The sequence below is a fragment of the Jaculus jaculus genome, chromosome 2 (genome assembly GCF_020740685.1).
Source record: "Jaculus jaculus isolate mJacJac1 chromosome 2, mJacJac1.mat.Y.cur, whole genome shotgun sequence".
Classification (NCBI taxonomy): Eukaryota; Metazoa; Chordata; class Mammalia; order Rodentia; family Dipodidae; genus Jaculus; species Jaculus jaculus.
In genome coordinates this window covers 196,319,502-196,342,307 of record NC_059103.1, presented here as the reverse complement: position 1 = coordinate 196,342,307, position 22,806 = coordinate 196,319,502, and the positions used below count along the sequence as shown (strand labels likewise).

Here is a 22,806-nt window from a genome sequence, read left to right as displayed (position 1 = left end):
CCAGTGTTTGGCACACTCTCCTGTTCCTATTGTCCATTTGATGTTGCTCAGAGGGTGATGTCCACCTTCTGCTCATGTTGTCATTTTCCCCTGCCATCATAGTGCTTCCCCTCAAGCCTGCAGGCTAAAATAAACCTTTTTGTTCCCCCACAAGCTGCCCTTGCTAGGATGATTTCTGCCAGTAATGTGAACCTGACTGCAACACCTCACATGGTGGATTAGTCTGTCTCTGACAAAAGACTTGAAATAAGGATTTTTTACAAAGCAATGATTTACCTTGGCTCATGGTCTCAGAAGTTTCAGCACAAGGTTCATATTTAGCCAGGGTTCTCCAGGGGAATGGAACCAGTCTCGATGCAATGGATTGTCTTACATGATCGAGGCTGGGCAGCTCAGCAGTGGCTGTCTGTGCCCTGGAGAGGGAGAGAACCTGGAAGCTGCTCAGTCCAAGAAGCTGGAAGCCTCAGAACAAGGGGGCCAACCTGAGGCCAAAGGCTTAGGAGTTCCTGGGAGAGTGTCTGGTGTTAGGCCACATGGACAGGCTGAGGAAGCTGGGCTCTGATATCCTGACAATGTACCAGGAGCCATCTCCATTGGGAAGAGCAGAGCTTGTACACACTGGCTGGTTTCCTCTTTCTATCTTCCGTTCCCTCAAGTCCACAGCCTGCTGGAGGGTGTGCACACTTCCCATTTTGACTTCCTTGAGTAAACTCTTTCTAGGAAGTCCTCACAGACACATACAACTGGGTGCCTTTATAACTCCCTGGGCACCTCTCAGTCCACTCATGTGAACATTCAAAATTAACCATCACAAGGACACACATGTGTATGAAAGCATCATTATGGAAACCAATACCAACTGAAATACCACCTGAATCTATCAATTTATATAAGAGGGATTAAACATCACATCCAGTAGGGCCAAATGATGGAACCGGTGATTAGGCAGGACTCTGCAGTGCAAGGGTGTGACAGAGGAAGAAGCTGGCCTCATGGCACCCAGGGAATTAAAGGGACCAGAAGGGCCAGGGCCAGATATCCTCTTGAGGACACATCTCTAATGCCTAAACTCCTGCCTGCTGGGCCTCAGCTCCTAAAGTTCCCACCTCACAGTAGTTCCTTGAAGTGGGAACCAAGCATGCCACATGTGGTCCCCTGGAGGACACTTCCAACCACAGCAGATAGCATCACCCCAGCCTAAGCCCTCACCCCGGGATGATACCACACTCTCCCCAGACAGGGCCTAAAGGTGGATCGGGAATCCCCTACCCAGCAAAGGCAAGAAGCGTTACCTCTCGTGAGGTAACAATCAACAGGACACACTGGCCCACCTCCTTGGACCAAGACACTGAGATCTCACTCTCCTGCTCACACTGGTTACATACACGAGGATTTAGGATGTATTTTAGTAGCTGATGTCATCGGAAAGGAAAGCAAAAGTATGGTTGCATCTTAGGCATTTATTCTGAGGGCACCTGGAGGTCCACGGTAGGAGTCTAGAGTGACAGGGGAAACGCCTCAGCAGACACTGCTTGCTGTCAGCAAAATTGTCATCAGCCTGTCCTGGCCTTGCAATACACCAGCGTGACTTAACCCAGGAAGACTTCAGCTGGGCTATTGTAACAGACAATGGTGAGACAGAGGAGTACAAGTACCCTGCTCCAAGCAAAGGGTGGCCTGGGGTCAGGGCTAAGGGCGGCCGCTGGCCTGTGTGAGGACATCAGTGGGGGGCATGACTATCTGCAAGCTGGAACGTGAGGAGGGGAAAGTCTGCAGGCATCAAGACGAAGCGGTAGATGATCTGCAGGTCCTCTCGCTGTAAAGTCTTCACCCGGAAGGATTTCAGCACCTAGGATGGGAGCGGGGCTCCTCTCTGGCCTCCACAGCAGGGAAGGGTGCAGGCCCTGCCTCCTGCCAACACTGCTCAGTGCACCCACTCTGCTGCAGGGAGGACCCAGCTGTGTGTCTGCTGGTCAACACACAGCGCTCTACCATTAAGGACCCTCCTTGCCACCTGTGCCTTGACAGTTCCATACTCACCAGGTTCCACCTTACTCCTAAGGACCTGCCTTACCCAGATGCCACCCTGTCCTGAAGACCCTGCCCATCCAGGCTCATCTCAGTGGGAAGGCCTGTCTCACTGGCCCGCATATGCTCACTGAGGCCCGGCCGCCCAACAGCGCCCCCACGCGAGGTGCTCACGTGATGCAGCAGGAGCAGAACCTCCACCTCTGCCAGGCGTCTCCCCAGGCACTGGCGCATCCCAAAGCCGAAGGCCAGGTGCTGGAACCTCAGTCTCCCGTCCAGCCAGCGCTGGGGCTCATAGCGCTCAGGCCTTGGGAACACATCTGGGTTTCGGCCCAGGGAGTACAGAAACACATGGAGGATTGTCTGTGGATAGATGCCCAGGAGAATTCAGATGCTTTGTGGGGGATGCAGACCGGGGCAGTTGGTGTGGTCTATGGGGCTCACTCACCCCAGCTGGGATGTGGTAGTTCTGGAGCACCGTATCAGAATGTAGAATTCTTTGCAAAAGTAAGCCCACTGGATAGAGCCTGGGGGGAAGCCATGGGGAGGCACTTCAGTGGTGACAGGTTTCCTCTTGTCCACTCTGCACTTTCCCCTTCAGGAGCCCTCTGGACAGAAGCTGCCCTGGTTATAAGCTCAGGAGGCCTCCACATCCAGTGCCCAGGTTAAGAAAACAGGACAAAATGACTAAAGGACTTTGAAGAAAGCCCAAGGGAAGAGCAGTGCCTCACCCCTCAAGGAAGCCGTGCCCACGAGAAGAGGCTTCCGATTTTAGATGCTTCTGGGTCCACGTCTGTCCTCAGACCCCAGGAAACACAGGGCCAGGACAGCCGGGAGGGCCAGCAGCTCCTACCTCAAGGTCTCCTTGAGAGCCGCCCTCAGCAGAGGCAGGTCCGTGGTGGCCCTCTGGGGGTTTGCAGCAATGTTGGCCTCAGCTGCCAGGCTCTCCTGCCGCAGGGTCTCCTGGATGTCGGGGTTCCGAGCCAGCTCAAAGAGGGTCATCATCAAGGGGAAGGATGTCTGCAGGGACCATGGATCAAGGCTCAGACACTGGCCGTGACTCTGATCCTCCCTCCAGTGCACCCCAGTTTTGAGGATGCCCCTCCCTGCCAGAGCACAGCAAACCCTGGAAGACATGAGCTCCAGGCCTGAACACTGCCCTTTGTACTGAAAGAAAGCACTCCTTCCCCCACCCGGGCCCACACTGTTGCCCATTGGAGTGGACCCTCCATGCCACTCAGGGCCAGAGCAGGGCTTGCAGTGGGTGACCAAAAAGCCTGATGCCAACCTGGACTCCATACCCTTAGTCCTGAGCTAAGACATCCCCTCCTTCACCCTAGCCACCACCACAGCGTCTGCCTGGTACCCACTGGGATGGACCTTCAGCATCACCCTGCCACTTATATCCACCTGCCCCATTGCCTGATTTGTAATAGTGACCAACAAGCCCTCAACATGGGCCTCTTGGGGCCCCAGACCTAACCAGTTCCTGTTTGTGCCTTGAGTTTGCCGCAGTGAGGCAACACAGTCTGGGAGCTGAGCCCCAGTGTCTCCAGAAATGCCTCTTCCCGTGGGATGGGAGTAAAGTGTCCTGAGCCATGGGTGTATCCTCTTTCTAGTGCCATTGATTGTATGTTGCCATTCTTTACTCAGGGCAGAGTGGATTAGGGAGAAGCCGGGTGACTGGCTTGACAAGACGTCTAGAGCAAAGCCCTTCCTTACTGGAGCACTAAATCCTATCTCCCACACATAACCGCCATCCCCTGCCTGAGGCAGCCAGCTCCTCTCCAGCCTTCAAAGGGCAATGTGCACAGGGTTCTGCTCTCCCTGGCTTCGGCTTTATGGACCCACCAATGTCAGAACTGTTCCTGAACCTTCAGCTGAAGGTCTACCTCTAGAAGGGAACTCTCGAGGTCCGAGTGCCTCCGTAGTGGCAGCAACATAAAACCCGGTGTGACTGTTTCTCTTCCAGGGCACGTGGCCTCTGGCTCGGAGCCGTCTCTCCCAAGAGCTGCTATTAAAGAAGGGCCGTTCTACAGGCAGGAAGTGCAGATCTGGATCCTACCCTCTTTTCAAAGTGCAGCTGCCATCTGCTCCCACCGGCACCAGTAGAAGCCCCGGGTGTCTGTCTCCCCTTGGCCCTGTCCATACTTGCATCTGCCCCAGAGCTCATGCTGACCTGGGAGGCTCTGTTGGGTGACCCTACCAAAGGCTTCCTGTCCCTTCATGTCTCACACTGTGCCCTTGGGGACCAGGATGCTGCCTATTCCGTGCCTGGACATGGATGTCCATGCCAAGGGGAACCTCTTCCTCTAGCTTAGATCCCTTTTCCCTCTGCTCAGAGATTCCATGGGCTTCACAACTGAGGGCCAAGCTGGGGTTAAGATCATGGGGCACAGGCTAGCATGGGGCTGTGGGTGACTGCTTGGGTAGTTACTGTCACTGGGCTTCATGCTTCATTGGAGGCTGACCGTATCCACACTCCCAACAGTGAGTTCCAAAGAATTCGCCTGGATGGCATCGAGTGACAAGGCACCCTGTGCCAGGAGCTCTGACACTATGCTCCTGTGCTGCTGTGGGTGTCCCCGTGCCAGGCTCTGATACACCTCCTGGGTGGATTTGGTGACTGTAACAGAGGAGAATGCCCTCAGGTCATGGTGATAGGACGCCACCCCTCTCCTCCTGCCCACTCTTTTCCTAGTCAGTGATGTCTCCCTACTGAATGTCAGCCTTGCTGTGGAATCTCTAGGAGGTTGTTCAACAGCCAGAGCCCTTTGAGGTAGCCTCAGTGTGACACTGAGTAAAGGTGAATCAGGACCTGGGTGACCACTGTGCCCCTGTGCCATGGCCCTGCCCATGTTTTGGCCTTACCGTATTCACAGACATCATCCCAAGCCTGAAAGTGTTCTTTCCACAGCTGAGGGTTGGTCCACTGGGTCAGCCTCCTGGGTAGCAACAGGAGTTGTGCTGTGGAGTTGAGAATGGACTGCAAGGTGTGGACTAACTCCAGGCTTTCAGACTTCGGGTTTTGGTGGTACAAGGCCAGCCGCTTCCCAAAAAGAGCAAAGTTGCTGGCTGCAGAGACGAACACATCACTGAACCAAGGCAGCTCCCAGCCTTATGGCTCCTCTGGACACCCTCCCCAGTCCTACCCTTGATTCCCGCAGGTTGGGACCTTTCCCCAGCCACTCACCTTCTATGGTATAGTAGGGGAGAGTGGACTGGATGTCCAGGGTGACGCTCCTGTGGCCATTCTGTGACACCATCTTCTTCAGAGCCTCCAAGTAGTCCTTTGCCACCTCGTCCACCATGGGGACTAACTTCTTTATGGCTTTTGGTGACAGCACGCTGGCGTTCAGCTTCACTCTCTCACAGTACCACTCACGGCCATTCCTGCAGGGCAGGAAGCAGAGCTCCAGAGGCCCCCCAGGGAGACTCTAGCCTAGGCTCGTCCCCATCTTCCTGCCTCCCAAAGACACTAAGGCTGGGAGTGGAGATGTCCGGCTCCGAGGCAGGCTCTGAATATTGTGAGCTGTCCTCTCTCCCAGAGCCTCACATGCTGGGCAGATGGTCACTAAGGGCGACGGTGGGCCTGACGCTAAGTGCCACAACTCATTTCCAGAACACCCAAAGCCTATGCGGGACTTCTCTGTGGGTCAGCTGCTCAGCCCTGGCTGAGGTAACTGCCCGCCCTCCCTAAGGAGTGTGTGTGCTCTGAGTCAGCAGCACTTGCCTGTCTCCTGTATGGGAGCCAGCCTTCCCGAGTGCAGGAGCTTCTCCAGACCTCTAAGGACGTGCACAAGCCACAGCCCAGGACACAGGTGGCCACACAAAGATTCTCAAGTCAATGCAGGAAGGGGCTTGCACACTGAACCACACATACACAACACCATTCTCTTTCTATGTTTAAAACCGCAACCACTGACAGACATCACACGTACAGGTGCATACATAAATGCATGCCCACATAAAACCTCAAAACATTTGCAAAATGTTCATGCAGACACAATCATAACCATGCCCACACAAGCCGAGCACAAACGGGGAGACATGCAGATCATTCCTATTTCATATGCACGCATGTGCACTGGTCAAGCATGGAAGCAGTCCTACAGAGGTAAATGAAACAACGTGACACACGTGCAAGCCTTGAGTGCACACACAAGCTCTCGGCCTCCTTCAGAGGCATGGCCCCATGCTGTTCCCATTCCTTTTAAAATTTTTTTTGTTTATTTTTATTTATTTGAGAGTGACAGACAGAGAAAGAGGCAGATAGAGACAGAGAGAGAATGGGTGCGCCAGGGATCTCCAGCCACTGCAAATGAACCCCAGACGCATGCGCCCCCTTGTGCATCTGGCTAACGTGGGTCCTGGGGAACCGAGCCTCGAACCGGGGTCCTTAGGCTTCACAGGCAAGCGCTTAACCGCTAAGCCATCTCTCGAGCCCCCTGTTTCCATTCTTGATCACCCAGAAGGTCCATTTCTCTAATGTATTTATTACCAAGAGAATTCATCCTGGCATACACCAAAGTCCCTGTCGACAGCCCAACTTCTTCCTGTAGGACCCTCGTTGGCAAGAAGCAACCACATCGCAGTGCATCCACCCCCAGCACTATGCATCCCTAAAACCTCTCCAGGTTTGGCCCTGTCACAGTGTCCCTCTGCACTGCCACCGCTCCAGTCAGCGTGTGCTGTGAACCCTAGGGAGCCACCACTCTCCTGCTCCACCTCCCTCATCCCACCGCCAGAGCTCTCAAAACTTCAGAAACCAAGACACTGTGCGGAGAGGGTGACAGCCTCGCTGGACATTGGGTGTGGCATGCACTGGCTGCGGCCTCCTTTCCTGGTTGAGGTGACCCAGGAAGGCCTCTGTAGAGTGGGCGCTGCTCCGTGGGGTGGCTTGGTGCTCTTTGTCTCACCTGCCTGCTGCTCAGCAGAATTGCTCTGCCATTTCCCTCCTCCCCGTGACCAGAACGGAGATGGCATGACACCAATCGGTGTCTGCTGGTCACCTGCTTCCTAACCACCCTCCAGCTGGCTCTAGGAGCCTGCTACTTCCTGCATCCTGTGTCCAGGCCACCAATCCCACCTCCATCCTCATCCCCAGTGTCCCCTTACAGCAAGAACAAGCCACGTCGCTGGCCACTGAGCTCTCTGTGGGCCACCCAGGGCTCCAGAAGTACTCGGCGGGAATACATGCAGTCCTCCTTGTACAGCTTCTCCACATCTTCAGGCAGCATCACGAACACTCTCTGTCTTCCAGTACCATGCCTGGGGGCGACACAGAGTTCTACTGAGTGACAGAGTGTCTTCCATCTGAGCTCTCCACAGAGCCAGCCCAGGGAGTGCTACATGGATTGACTGGGTCCAGGCCCATGCTTCTGAGCCAGCACTCCCCCTACCCCCACCCTCTGACTGACTCCCCTGCCACTCCCGACTCCTGTGTCTCCCCTCTCTGCCTGACTCTCCTGCAACTCCTAACTCCTGTGTCTCCCCTGTCTGCAGTGACTCCCCTGCCACTCCGGGACTCCTGTGCTCTCCCCTCTCAGGAGTGAGCTATGCTTCTGTCTGTCTGTGTGGACAGACAACACTCCACAGCCTGAGTCCCTTTCACAACCCACTGTGGTGCGCCTGTCTTCCCAAGGAGGCAGCTCCCAGATCCCCTAGAGAATGGTTGCCAGGGGCCCGTGCAGAGCCTGAGCATCCAGCAGGCCAGAAGGCTCTGGCTGTCCTCAGCAAGTGCCCAGGGAATTGCTCACCTGAAAATGGGCCCCAGCTCCTGGAAGATCTGGTGCATCTCCAGGTGAAGGTTTTCATTGTGCGGCTCCTTCCAGGTCTGCAGCCTCCTCAGCCACTTGTGGCCTGGCGCCTGGGGCATGGCTTCAAAGGGAAGCACCTCTTTGGAGGCCAGCACTGCCGTGGTGCCCAGTGCCCTCATCCTGGGCAGACACTGCCAGGACCCTGCCAGCCACACATCTGCCTTTGCTCTGAATGCCATTGCGATGCTCCTGCCTCCTCTGTTCAAATCAAGGCCTTTTATCCTGTCTGAGGAAGTGGCAGCGTCGCTGAAGGATGTGCCCCCAGATTTGTCCTAGAAATCCGTTCAGGGTTGGTGGCCCAGGCATGAGGTAGACAAATGGCCTTTTGCCTAGTCCAATCTCTGCTACGCCTGATAGTGGGTGATTGATAGATAGATAGTGACAGAGAGCGACGCGTGTTCCAGATTGGTGTCAAAGTTAGTGAATGAGCTTCTCCCTCCTCCCCAAGCAGTGACTGAGCCTGCCCAGCTGTGCAGCTGGGGGTCACCCTCCTGCCCTGGACAGCTCTAGTGGGACAAGAGTATGTGTTAGCCTTGACTGTATTAATTCACAAACATAAGTCCACTTTTTTATATTTCACATCTTATATTTCACAGGTTTTTCATATTTGAAAAATAAAAATAAAGAACATGGTTTTAAAGTGTCTCAGCCAGGCATGGTGCGCACACCTTTAATCTCAGCACTCAGGAGGCAGAGGGAGGAAGATTGCTATGAATTCGAGGCCACCCTGAGAGTTCATAGTGAATTCCAGGTCAGCCTGGGCTAGAGTGAATCCCTACCTCGAAAAAAAAAAAGGTGTGTGTAGCAGACACTTTAGGTTCACTGAGATGAACTTTCAGACCAGGCACAGTTATGGAGGAAGGGATATTTATTGAAGCCTACAGATCCAGGGGAAGTTCCATAAATGGCAGAAGAAGCTGGCCTGCCTTCACAGGACCAAGCAGAGAGAGAGAAGCACAAGCCTAAAGGTCAAAAGCCACACAGCACACTTTAAGAACTCCAGCTAGGCACACTCTGTATATCTTTAGATTGAAATCTGAAACCCACCACCACCACACCTTAAGATCCACCCAGTGACCCTGTCTCTAGCCAGGTTGCTGCAGATGCAAACTAGAAGCAATAAAAAAAAAAAAAAAACTAATTATATTGGGAGCCATCTACTCAAACCACCACAGTGTGCAAATCCTATATTGACTGAGATGAGCTAAATGTCATATTTGGATGTTAAACGTCCCCATAGGCTCGTGTGTGTTTGTCCCATGCTGGTGGCACTGCATAGGGAAATTATGGACCCTTTGCAGTGTAAGCCCTAGTAAAAGAAAGGTAAAGGGTCCTGAAATCTATTACACAGCCCCATTTTTTTTGTCTGAGCCTTCTCTGTGTGTCCTGCTCCTCCTGCCATAAAGCTGCCTGGCAGCTTACTTCCCACACCGCAAAGGACCGTACCCCCAAACCACGGACTATATCCTCCAAACTACAGAAGAGAATAACCCTCCGTCCTTTCAATTGTTTTACATGAACTGTTCTGTCACTATGATGAGAAAAGTAACAAGAGGGGAAGGAAGAAGAGGCACCATTGCTATGATAAACCTGACCATGTGATCCTTAGGCCTTTGGAACTGGTGCACTGGACAGATACAGAAAAGCTTGAGCTGTGAGCTACTGAAGCCTAGGATGTTGTAAGAGAGATTTATGGACTATTCCTATGGGAGTTTGAAGGACTAGGAGGCCAGCAGAAATGCAAAGGGTGAAGGCCACACACACGATACTTTAGAGAGAAGCGACCTGTTTAGGAATTGTTCAAAAAGCTGTCGGTGTTCTATTGTGTCTTCAGGCCAGGTACTTAAATTCTGTGTGCAGCTAAACAAAATGCCATGGCTAAATGCTTGGTGAAGGAAATTTCCAGACTACATAGATGTCCCAGCTGTGGGTGACTAGTTTTTCTCATTGCACTGAGGGAAACAGGAAGATATAAAAATTGTACAGGAGATGACAAAAGGAGTGTGGATGTTGTCACAGCTTTACAGAGGAGAGATGTGGTGGGTTTGCACAAAGCAGCTCCAGTGGGTAAAGACATTTGCACAATTAAGGAGAAGCCTCGGGCTGGAGAGATGGCTTAGCGGTTAAGCGCTTGCCTGTGAAGCCTAAGGACCCCGGTTCGAGGCTCAGTTCCCCAGGTCCCACGTTAGCCAGATGCATAAGGGGGCGCACGCGTCTGGAGTTCGTTTGCAGAGGCTGGAAGCCCTGGCACGCCCATTCTCTCTCTCTCCCTCTATCTGTCTTTCTCTCTGTGTCTGTCGCTCTCAAATAAATAAATAAAAATTAAAAAAAAAAGAAGAAGAAGAAGAAGAAGCCTCACTCCTGCATGGGGAAAGGGCCTGAGCATAATGGCTAAATCTCCATGCTTATGTGATCACACCCATGGAAGCACAGAAATCCACGGTCCCCTGGGAGACCCAAGACCCAAGGCAAAATCATTTGGTAAACTTTCATTCAAAAAAAAAAAAAAAGAGGGCTGGAGAAATGGCTTAGCGGTTAAGCGCTTGCCTGTGAAGCCTAAGGACCTGGGTTTGAGGCTCGATTCCCCAGGACCCACGTTAGCCAGATGCACAAGGGAGCGCACGTGTCTGGAGTTCGTTTGCAGAGGCTGGAGGCCCTGGCGCGCCCATTGTCTCTCTATCTGCCTCTTTCTCTCTCTGTCTGTCACTCTCAAATAAATAAATAAAAATAATAAAAACAAATTAAAAAAAAAAAAGAGTGAGTGAGCCAAGTCATCCTGCTCCAGCAGGGGACTCTGGGGAATGGCTTCCTGGTTTCACCCAGGGGGTGTCCAGAGGTCCTTGAGGTTCAGAGAGAAGGGGTCAGGACATGCCTCAAGCTGGCAGAATTTGGTGTCATCTACATGGTGCTGATTTTGCAGGTGAGGTAGTTAAGGTACTGCACCCCAAAAGTCAACAGTAGGAACGTCTTTGGGCCTACCCCTGCAGTCTCTACTAGAGTCAGAGAAGAATCTGGCTTCTCCTAACCTTTTGCCTAAAGTAGTTCCATAGGTGTACTTTTCCATAAACAACCTGAGTCCCTCTCTGTGAAGGGGTTCTCTTTCCTAAAAAATTAAGGTGTAAATCTAATCCTGGAATTCTGGTTGGTTAAGCTCAGCCCAGACCAATCAGCTCTTCCTCAGGCTCATGTGGGCCTGAAGAGAAAGCCCACTCCAATAAGGTATGTACAAATACATAATCACGCAAAGGGAAAGGTCACTTGATGGATTTCCCCCTGTCCAGGACCCTGCTTTAGCAAACTGCCCCTGTCTGAGCTCCACTGGGCTGAGATGAGGGGGAACCCCGACCCTGTTCCCACCCCGTCCTGCCTTCCATATGTCAGGAGATCTCTATACTTTTCTTCTCTTTTCCACTCCAAATGTAACAACATCCTGAATAAATGTCATAGTTCATGAACTATCCTTCTCAGTCAGGTTTTTCCAATTCTTTGTTAAAAACAATACAAGGCCTGGAGAGATGGCTCAGTGTTAAGATAATTGTCACCAAGGCCTAACAACTGAGGTTCAATTCTTCAGTGCCCATGTAAAGCCGGATTCACACAGTGGGGCACGCATCTGGAGTTTGTTTGTAGTGGCTGGAGGCCCTGTTGTACCCATTCTCTCTGTTGGTCTCTCTTCTCTCTAACTCTCGTTCTTTCTTTGCTTGCAAATAAATAAGTTAAATTTAATTTTAAAAATTAAAGAAACAAATATGAACTTGGGTTTGGAGTTCAAAGACTTTTCCTGAATACCAAGAACCCCATTACATAGTCATTCATAATGCAACAGTGAGGGTCATGGAGGCTTGCCCCCAAGGTTCCAGAGAGCTACTGAGAACAGGTAATGTGTAACAATCCCATGTTTTCCTTCTGTAGCGCCTGAGGAGTCGGTGCTACAGCTGGGACAATGAAGGCTGAGCTGCACTGAGACCCTGGGCTGCTGGAGGTGTTAGAAATGCTCGTTGCCTTCCAAGAACAGCTGAAAGCCCAAGTCTAGCTTGTCTGAGAGAGTGCGCATGTGTGACACACAGCCAAGGGACGCTGAGGCCCGAGTGCAGCTGGGGTGAGAGAGCATACAAGGGACGTTCAGCAGAGCTGATCTCTCTTTATAGCTTCCAGGTTCTTCCATGTTGACTCAAATGCCATTTATTTTTAATTGTTTTTAGTGTTAAGTCGAATTCTCTTAGGTATGTACCATGTTTTTTTACCCATTAGTTTTATTTCATTTCTTGAATCTGTGAACAATGCTGCAGGTTAACATGGAGTTCTCATGTCCAATTGAGAGACTGACTTGTTTCCCACAAGTAAATACTATAAGATTAGTGCATCCTATATTGGTCCTCACTTTCTGAGGAACTTCGTTTCACTTTTTTTTAAGCACTTTTATTTGAGAGAGAGAGAGAGAAAGAATTCACCAATTCTCTAGCAGCTGCAAAGGACACATGCGCCACCTTGTGCATCGGGCTTTATGTGGGCACTGGGAAATCGAACCTCGTCTTTTGGCTTTGCTGGCAAGTGCCTTACCCACTAACCCACATCTCCAGCCCTTTATTTTTTCTACATATCTATGCTGATTTCCTTTTCCAACCACAGTGTGCAAGGATTCCTTACTCTCAGCAGTTCCCAGTGCTTGTGATCTTTTCTCTTCCAGTAATGGCCAGTTACACAGGTGTCAAGTGACATCTTATGGTTCCATCTGGATGACTGAAGATGATGACATCACTTCATATACTTTGCATGTCTTCTTTTAAGAGACGTCTACTTCCTACCATTCACTGAGTTTCTAATCCTCTTGCTTTCTTGCTATTGAGTTGTTTAAACCCTTGGCCCCTGGCACTGCTACACGATGCTGTGGAAACTCTGGGAGGACTGTAATGCCGACTACATCAAGTCACTTCCATCACGGCAAGGGCACCATTTACATACGGAGTATTGATTTGACTTTTTTGCATGTAATGCTTCTGCCAAAACTACTATATGAGGACTTATAGAATGCTTTATCCAATATTCATGGCATTTGACACAACACTGGGTCTGAGCAAAGAATTCACTTCACAGCCAAAGACGTGAGGCTGAAGGCTCATGCTCATGGCACTCACTCTCTTACTGAAAGGGGAACAGACAAAGATGGCATTTACATAGCTAGTCAGTGAGGGACAGATGCCCAAGGAGATGCCCCCTAGCCTGCCAGCAACATTGAGCTGTGCTTCCTGCTTCTTCAGGTCTTCCTCGACCTGGAACACCAGGGTGAGCTGGACTTCCTGACTCAGCCCTTTGGGTCCACCTCCGAGTCTGATGACTAGGCTTGTCCTAGTTGGATGTTTAGGCTGTAAAAGAGCCTAACCACATGTGTAACCCTCTCTTCTTCCCTGCCCTGGCCCTTCTTCAACCCTTAGTTTTGCTGGAACACAGTATATAGGTCTTTCTCTCCCCTTTACTAGCCTGGCTGTGGGAGGGCATAGAATTTCCTTCTACCTGTATATTTTCATACTTGCTTCCTCTTAGGAAAAGTGGGAGAGAAACAAAAGAAAACAGCAGAGACATGCATTTTTGGGGGGGGGGTTAGAATTCAGGATTGTTCAGGTTGACATGAGGAGTAAAAGAAGGAAGAGCTAACCTCAACAGCACAGACTTTAATGGACTATGCTGAGGGGCAGCCTTCCTCTCCTGTGGGAAGTGAGAATGGTGCCCCTTCAGTGGGCATTGGGAATTTTAAGGAATCAGGCTTCTGGACATCCAGATCTGGGGGGAAAGGGGGTAGATTTCAACAAACATCAGGTTGTCTCTATCCACTGTTTTTATTTGGAAGTGAATAATGGGAAGATAGAGCCTTTACTTTTGTTTACTGATCATCCACTGAGAGGGGATTAGGGCTGTTTCTTAAGTGGACTGATAACTCCCAGAGTCTGGCCATCTTTGGATTTATGATTTATGGTCCCAAAGAATTCTCCAGTGAGCTCAGTGATTCATAAATCCTTCAGCGAGGGTGTGAGAGGAGCTCTAACCAGGCAAGGTCAGAAACGACTTCCCTTACAGGCAAGGGAATACTTATGGGACACTGGGGAAACTGGAATTCCCTGGATGCAGAGCAGGCCACCTTGCCTCGGTGCTTGGGCCACTTCAGAGAAGCGATAATCTAACAGATGTCTTGGGCCATCCCAGGAGAGTGATAATGGGGGTGGGTGGTCCAGGTGATTCCAGGAAATGGTAATTGGGAGGGGTGGTTGGGTCACCCTTGGGAAATAGGGGGTTACAATGAAATGGTAGTCATTGAGTCATTCTAGTTCTTATACCACCTGCATGTATACTGTTTCTGGATGAATTTCTGTTTTGCTACATGTATGACCCGTCTTTAAGCTCTGAGCCCTTTAGTACGCTGCTTCTCAGCTTTTCCTGACCCCAGGCCCTTTGCGAGTGTAAAGGTGCGGTGGGGGTCTCTTGTCTTGAACTCTCTTGCTTTGCTTTCCAAGTGTGTGTGTGCATCTTCTCCAGAGGCTTGGTGCCGGTTTGGTCAGCTTATGACTTTGATACTAATTGGAACGGAGGCCTGCTCCATGGGAGGTGATAGATGTGTGACACTGAAAACATATGACAGGGGAAGTCATAAGCCCTAGGAGTGTAACATCTGCTGGTGTTTGGCTAAATATATATACTATGCACACCAAACTGACCAGTAAGCACTTCTCTTAATGTTCATACCCATATGTTAATGCTCCTCTCACTTTTGGTTAGAGAACCTTTTCTTTTCAGATGGCAGTGACCTTGGGATGACTCAGAAGACACCATAATGCTGAGATAAAGTGACAGAGGAGTGACCAACACTGAAATCTCTCCATCACACCTTTCAAGGCTCAGGGTCCATTGCAGAAGAGGTGCTGACGACAAGTGAGCCAACGGGTGCCATATGGCGAAATATGGGGGAAACCAGCCGCCCTCTAATTTGGTTGGTGGCCCACTCCATGGGAGCGAAGACATCCCTGATACTGAAGACCCACGACAGGGTAGACATGAGCCCTAGGGCGTCTAAGCTCAGGAGCAACCAGTCTGACAAGAAGTACGCAGCAGTGCAGTGGATGCACACAGCCTAGGTGCATAACCAATGGCTTTCTAATTGACTAAGAGATCTGCTCAGTGGAAAGGACCCCGTATCTGGAACTGGGAACCTGGTATGAATCTTATGAAGACAAAGATTATGCTCTCCAATGTCAAGCTCCACTAGTCTTGGCTCAAAGAGGGGCTACAACCATCAAAACTCTCCCTAAATTAACATTGCTCATCCAATGTAACCTATGCTGACTTCACTCTCCATTGAAGAACATGCTTTTCTTTTTCAGAAGGTGGTGAGACCCGAGGAGATAAGCCACCCCTCGTATCTCCGCCAAGGTCCAGGTGAAGCCACGGAGGAAGCGGGGCAATGAGCAAGAGCGCTGCTTCCGTGGTGAGCCTGACAAGCAGCGCCAGGCTGCAGGCGACAGTGGCTAAGGACACTCAACACCTACCAAAGCAGAGATCCAGAGGCTCCTGAGAGCTCATCACTGAGGTAGACTTAAAACATACCCATCAAGGTTCATGGAATTTTGCAGAAGTGGGGGTAGGAAGAACGTAAATGTCACAAGGTAAAACGTCATGCCCAGAGACACTGTCTCCCCCAATAACTGACTGTTACTCCCATGATGTGTAACCCACAATGCCATGGGGAATACCAGTAACCCCACTGAGGAGGGCCCCTGTGGAATAGGGCCAGAGAGGAGGGAAAAGATGGTGTCAACACATGATACATCCATACAAAATATGTTCTTAATAATAATAATAAAAACCAGATTAAACATCACGACCCCTAGGGCCAACTGACGGAACCCATAATTAGGCGGCACTCACTCCACAGTGGAAAGACAAGGTAGAGAAAGCAGGTGGCCTCGTGCCTCCCAGGAAATTAAAGAGACCTGCAGGGCCAGGGCCAAATATTCCCTCAGGGGATGCGGCCCAATCCCCGAACTTCCACCTGCTGGGCCTCAGCTCCTAAAGTTCCCACCTCACAGTAGTTCCTTGAAGTGGGAACCAAGCATGCCACATGTGGTCCCCTGGAGGACACTTCCAACCACAGCAGATAGCATCACCCCAGCCTAAAACCTCACCCGGGATGATACCACACCCTCCCCAGACAGGGCCTATACTTGCATTGGGAATCCCCTATGCAGCAAAGGCAAGAAGCGTTACCTCTCGTGAGGTAACAATCAACAGGACACACTGGCCCACCTCCTTGGACCAAGACACTGAGATCTCACTCTCCTGCTCACACTGGTTACATACACGAGGATTTAGGATGTATTTTAGTAGCTGATGTCATCGGAAAGGAAAGCAAAAGCATGGCTGCATCTTAGGCATTTATTCTGAGGGCCCCTGGAGGTCCACGGTAGGAGTCTAGAGTGACAGGGGAAACGCCTCAGCAGATACTGCTTGCTGTCAGCAAAATCGTCATCAGCCTGCCCCGGCCTTGCAGCACACCAGCGTGACTTAACCCAGGAAGACTTCAGCTGGGCCATTGTAACAGGACAATGGTGAGACAGAGGAGTACAAGTACCCTGCTCCAAGCAAAGGGTGGCCTGGGGTCAGGGCTAAGGGCGGCCGCTGGCCTGTGTGAGGACATCAGTGGGGGGCGTGACTATCTGCAAGCTGGAACGTGAGGAGGGGAAAGTCTGCAGGCATCAAGACGAAGCGGTAGATGATCTGCACGTCCTCTCGCTGTAAAGTCTTCACCCGGAAGGATTTCAGCACCTAGGATGGGAGCGGGGCTCCTCTCTGGCCTCCACAGCAGGGAAGGGTGCAGGCCCCGCCTCCTGCCAACACTGCTCAGTGCACCCACTCTGCTGCAGAGAGGACCCAGCTGTGTGTCTGCTGGTCAACACACAGCGCTCTACCATTAAGGACCCTCCTTGCCACCTGTGCCTTGACAGTTCCATACTCACCCGGTTCCACCTTACTCCTAAGGACCTGCCTTACCCAGATGCCACCCTGTCCTGAAGACCCTGCCCATCCAGGCTCATCTCAGTGGGAAGGCCCGTCTCACTGGCCCACATATGCTCACTGAGGCCCCGCCACCCAACAGCGCCCCCACGCGAGGTGCTCACGTGATGCAGCAGGAGCAGAACCTCCACCTCTGCCAGGCGTCTCCCCAGGCACTGGCGCATCCCAAAGCCGAAGGCCAGGTGCTGGAACCTCAGTCTCCCGTCCAGCCAGCGCTGGGGCTCATAGCGCTCAGGCCTTGGGAACACGTCCGGGTTTCGGCCCAGGGAGTACAGGTAAAACTGGACCACTGTCTGTGGACAGATGCCCAGGAGAATTCAGTTACTGTGTGGCAGGTGCAGACCAGGCAGTTGGTGTGGTCTATGGAATTCACTCACCCCAGCTGGGATGTGGTAGTTCTGAAGCACCAAGTCTGAGCTTGGAATTCTATCCAGAAATAAACCCACTGGGTAGAGCCTGCATGTGAAAAGCCAATGAGGATGTACGTCAGTGCTGACAGATTGCATCTTGTCCACTCAACACCGTTCTCCCCAGAACTCTTTGGGGCCAAGGCACTCCTGGTTATGATCCTGTGCCACTTGGTATTGCTAGCACAGTCAGCGTCCCCATGCTGAGCCTGGGTGACATGGACAGGCCAACATGGCCACAGGACATGGATGGGAACCCAAGAGGAGCTGAAGCAAGGAGGCTCCTGCCCCATGTCTGTACTCAGGTCCCAGGAAACACAGGGCCAGGAGAGGGCCAGCAGCTCCTACCTCAAGGTCTCCTTGAGAGCCGCTCTCAGCAGAGGCAGGTCCGTGGTGGCTCTCTGGGGGTTTGCAGCGATGGTGGCCTCAGCTGCCAGGCTCTCCTGCCGCAGGGCCTCCTGGATGTCAGGGTTCCGAGCCAGCTCAAAGAGGGTCATCATCAAGGGGAAGGATGTCTGCAGGGACCATGGATCAAGGCTCAGACACTGGCCATGACTCTGATCCTCCCTCCAGTGCACCCCAGTTTTGAGGATGCCCCTCCCTGCCAGAGCAGAGCAGGCCCTGGAAGACATGAGCTCCAGGCCTGAACACTGCCCTTTGTACTGAAAGAAAGCACCTCTTCCCCCAACCTGGCCCACACTGTTGCCCATTGGGGTGGACCCTCCACACCACTCAGGGCCACCCTCCAGCTCACATCTGCCTGGCCTAATGCTTGTTTCCACTGGCTGTCAACAAACCTAACTTCCTCAACATGCTTAGGGGTCCCAGACACCAACAGCACCTCCTCAGGAATTGTGCCCTCTGGGTTGAGATGCCCCACAATGCCTCTTCCATGTTATGGCTCCTAAGCCAGAGACACAGCTTTTCATTTGAGCCCTCCCTCATGCCACTATCCTGTCCCCATGCTATGCTCTGGGCTTGGCATGAAGCCTGCTTAAGATAAGATTCCTGACACCCGTCTACCTCATCTCCCTCCATATCCCTGCCTCAGGCAGCTGGTCCTCTCCCCGTCCTAGAGTGCAATGTGCCCAGGGCTCTGCAATCCCAGCCTCTCTTCAGTAGTTCTGAGATATCTGCACTCATGGCTCCTTCAGCTGAAAGTCTCCCCCCACCCCAGGAAGCCTGCATAGGAGGGAGACAGGGTTCTGAGGGTGCGCCTAGTGGGTGACTCTGCTCTGGAAGACACAACCAGAAGTAGCAGTGGGCTGGGCAGGGTCTAGGGGTGTGGTGCTGGCCTGACCGTATCCACGCTCCCAGCAGTGAGCTCTAGAGAGTTGGCCTTGATGGCATCCAGTGACAAATCTCCCTGCAACAGTATATCTGCCATGATACCGCTGTATTGCTGGTGGTGGCCCAGGGTGAGCTCCTGATACACCTTCCAGATGCACTTGTTGGCTGTAGGTGTGGGGAGAGAGTTCAGGCCTTGCCAATCCTCCTCATCTTTCTGAACCCACAGCCACCCTGACCCATATGTGTCCCTGCTCCTGTCCTATTTTCTCTGGGTTGGCCTAGCCTCAGCCTCAGCGTGAACATTCAGGAAGGACCTTAACCACCCACAGCCCTTTCGGGTGGCCTCAATGTGGCCCTGAGAGAAGACAAGTAGAACACTGGGTGACTATTATACCCCATGCCCTGGCCCTGCCCAGGTCCCTGGGTCTCACCATATTCAGAGATGTCATCCCAGGCCTGAAAGTGTTCTTTCCACACCTGGGTGTTGGTCCACTGGGTCAGGCTCTTGGGCAGGAGCATGAGCTGCGCTGTGGACTTGAACATGGACTTCAAAGCCTGGATGAACTTCAAGCTGTCAGAGCTCAGGTTATGGCCAAAGAGGCCCAGCCGTTCTCCAAAAAGAGCAAAGTTGCTGGCTGCAGAAATGAAGGCATCACTGAGCCAAGGCAGCTCCCGTTACCTCCTCCACCTTCCCAACCCTCTCCTGGCCCTCTGGCTTCCCCAGGCTGAGACCAGCCGCAGCTAGTCACCTTCTATGGTGTAGTGGAAGATGCTGGACTGGAGGTCCAGGGTGAGGCTCCCGCGAACATTCTGGCACACCTTCTTCCTCAGGGTATCCGAGAAGTCCCTTGCCACCACGTCCACCATGGGGATGAACTTGTGAACCGCCTTTGGTGACAGCACGTTGGGGTTCAGCTTCAATCTGTTAAAGCGCCACTCAGGGCCATTCCTGCAGGACAGGGAGCAGAGCTCCAGAGGCCTCCTTGAAACTCAAGGCCAAGCCTGTCTCCATCTCCCGCCTCCTAAGGTATTGGGGGTGTGGGTGGCGACATCAGGCTCAGAGGCAGACCCTGTCAATTCTGACCCTGTCCGCTTTCTCCCAGAGTGCTGGCACATGCTACGTAGGCAGCCACTGGGGTGTAAAGTGGGCCTGACACAAAGTGCAGCAGGTCTTGCTCAGAACACCCGGAGCCCATCCTCATCGCTGGGGAGGTACCTCTTTTCTCCTGGTGGAAGGTGATTCTCCTATCCAGCTTTGTACGACTTGCCTACCTCATATCCCCAGAACAGAAATCCTGGCTGAGGTCACTCTGTCCACCCATCCACCCTAGGGAGTGTGTGGGGTTTTGAGTCAGCTGCATCTGCCTGTCTCAAATAAGAAAGACTGTCTTCCATGGACCAGGAGCCACCCCCGGCCTCTCATGATACCTACTAACCACAGCCCAGGCCACAGAGGGCCCTGCAGAAATTCTCCAGTGAATGACAGGCCAGGGCTTTCACACTGAGCCCCCCAGGCACAGCTCCCTTCCCTTCCTATGGCTAAAGCGTATAACCATTGACACTGACGCCCCCCGTGCAAGTACATGTGCATGCACACATGCCCACAAAAGACTTCCAAATGTGTGCAACCCGACACATGTAGCTAAAAGTATAAAACAACAGCCATGCATTCACATGCAAATACCCACCCAGAAACACATGTGCTGACAATATACACTTTCATGTCTATGTGTAAACATATGATCATACATGCAGACACAAGATTTACACAAATGCAAATACAAAGACATGCACAAGTGTGCACATAATACATTCTCTATTTCCTTTAGAGGCCTATGCCCACATGTTGACCACTTCTGCACCTTTTTTCTTTTTTAAAATTTTTTATTTATTTATTTGAGAGCGACAGACACAGAGAGAAAGACAGATAGAGGGAGAGAGAGAGAGAATGGGCGCGCCAGGGCTTCCAGCCTCTGCAAACGAACTCCAGACGCGTGCGCCCCCTTGTGCATCTGGCTAACGTGGGACCTGGGGAACCGAGCCTCGAACCGGGGTCTTTAGGCTTCACAGGCAAGCGCTTAACCACTAAGCCATCTCTCCAGCCCTTTTATTTATTTATTTATTTTTTTGCACCTTGCCTCCCTGTTATATGCCCTCAGCTATTTCTCTAAACCATCACTCAGAAAATTCTCTTGTCACGGGCTGAGGTCCACAGCCTGTTTCCCTCTTGTAGTCCTCCCACCGCCCAGTGGTGAGGCCTCTGCCGCTCCTCTGCCCCCGTCACCGTGCACGCCTGCTGACCCGCCCAGGTGTGCCCTGCCGCAGGAAGTAGAGCCACTAAGTTCCTGCTCCGTGGTTCATCCCTGCACCATAGTTCTCAAATCTCGAGGAGGTAAAGCATCCTAGGGGGAGGGCTGCAGCCCTAGCGGTCATCAGGCATGGCCCCTGCTGGACATGGCCTCTGTCCCTGGGATAGCTGGACTGAGGAGGGCCTTGGGTGCTGCTCCACGCCATGGCTCAGTGTTCCTCTTCTCACCCCACAGGACCGGGGGCACTGCACTACCATCTCCCTCCACCCCAGGATCAAGACACGCGTGGCATGACACCCACCCATATTTGGTGGTCATCTGTCTTCATTCCACCTACAATAGGTTCTGTGAGCCTGTTACTGCCTGCGTCCTGTGTCTAGGCCACCAGTCCCCACCTCCACACCTCCCTCAGCATCCCCAATGTCCCCTCACAGTAGGAACACGCCACATCTCTGGCCGCGGAGCTCTCTGTGGGCCACCCAGGGCTCCAGGTGCATCCGGTGGGGGTGCATGCTTTCCACCTGGTGTAGCTTCTCAGCATCCTCTGGCAGCATCACAGATACAACTTCAGTTCTTCCCATGCTGTACCTGTGGGTTAACGCGCGGAGACCTGCTGGTTGGCAGTGGACCCCTCCTGACCTCTCCACAGAACAAGTGCAATCTGTGGGCTACCTGACCTCACCCTGCCCAGGCCTGTGCTTCTCCCACAGGAGGGTCCTCCTGCTGTCTGCCTGGCCCCTTTCCCACTTCAGAGCCCTTGCACTCTGTTCTTTCAGGAGTCCCTCTGTCCATGTGCAGAGACATCACCTCTATAGCCTGAGTCAGGCCCATGACCCACCACAGTCCCTTCTATGTTCCTAAAGATACTATGGCCAAGTCCCACTGGAGGATGCAGACCCAGGGGCCTTTGCAGAGCCCGGGCATCCAGCAGGGCAGAAGGCTTTGGCTGTCCTCAGCAAGTGCCCAGGGAGGTATTCACCTGAAAATGGGCCCCAGCTCCTGGAAGGTCTGGTGCATCTCCAGGTGCAGGTTCTCATTGCGCTGCTCTTTCCAGGTCTGCAGCATCCTCAGCCACTTGTGGCCTGGCACCTGGGGTATGGCTTCAAAGGGAAGCACCTCTTTGGGGGCCAGCACTGCTGTGGTGCCCAGTGCCCTGGTCCTGTGCAGACACTTCCAGGACCCTGCCAGCCACACATCTGCCTTTGACCTAAGTGCCATGGTAATGCCTCATTCTCTCCTTTCAGCCCAATTCCTTTTATCTTGCCTGGCTACTCCACCATCCAGCTGTTTCACGTCATGGAAGGAATTGTCCCTGGACTAGCCTGGAGATGCGGACTCTGGTCAGGGCTGGCCTCAACTGTCATTGAAGGAAGAGTATGACCAGCTGTCCCACCCCATCTGCGCAGGGCCTTCTGGGGGAGTAGGAGCTAAGGGCAGGTGTAAAGTCTGCATTGGGGGCTACTTGGGATAGACATTGGGGGACAGGGACACATTTCCTTCTCCATATAGATGGGAACAGGAAGATGGATGGATCTTTTATCTGTAGAGATTAGAGAAGACCTTGTGTTCTTTTAATAGACTATCTTTTTTTAGCAACTTTAATGAAAATAAATCTGAAAGTTATAAAGTATATGAAAGCATTCTATATTTTCTCAGTCTGAATTCATTTTTTATAATGGGCTGAAGAGATGAGTTCATGGTTAAGGCATTTGCCTGTGAAGCCTAAGGACCCAGGTTTCATTCTCCAGGTAAGCCAGATGCATATTGTGGCGCATGTGTCTGGAGTTCATTTGCAGTGGCTAGAGGCCCTGGCACACCCATTCTCAGTCACTCTCTATCTCTCCCTCTCTCTGTCTCTACTGAATAAATAGATAAAAATATAATAGGAAAGGC

At 52.1% G+C, this 22,806-nt stretch overlaps 2 protein-coding genes across 2 annotated transcripts; both read right to left on the bottom strand.

Annotated features, from left to right (window-relative positions):
- Positions 1-1,720: 1,720 nt before the first annotated feature.
- LOC101593522 (cytochrome P450 11B3, mitochondrial-like) lies at positions 1,721-8,026 on the bottom strand. Its single transcript, XM_045143559.1, has 9 exons — positions 7,788-8,026; positions 7,147-7,299; positions 5,222-5,421; positions 4,900-5,103; positions 4,500-4,654; positions 2,882-3,048; positions 2,477-2,555; positions 2,203-2,391; positions 1,721-1,849 (listed from the first exon to the last, which is right to left on the bottom strand). The coding sequence occupies exons 1-9, from the start codon at positions 8,024-8,026 to the stop codon at positions 1,721-1,723; spliced, it is 1,515 nt and encodes a 504-aa protein (XP_044999494.1).
- An 8,503-nt stretch (positions 8,027-16,529) lies between these two features.
- LOC101593811 (cytochrome P450 11B2, mitochondrial-like) lies at positions 16,530-22,131 on the bottom strand. The gene is made up of 9 exons (XM_004661401.2): positions 21,893-22,131; positions 21,346-21,501; positions 19,354-19,553; positions 19,036-19,239; positions 18,615-18,769; positions 17,663-17,829; positions 17,285-17,363; positions 17,012-17,200; positions 16,530-16,658 (listed from the first exon to the last, which is right to left on the bottom strand). The coding sequence occupies exons 1-9, from the start codon at positions 22,129-22,131 to the stop codon at positions 16,530-16,532; spliced, it is 1,518 nt and encodes a 505-aa protein (XP_004661458.2).
- Between the last annotated feature and the right edge of the window lie 675 nt (positions 22,132-22,806).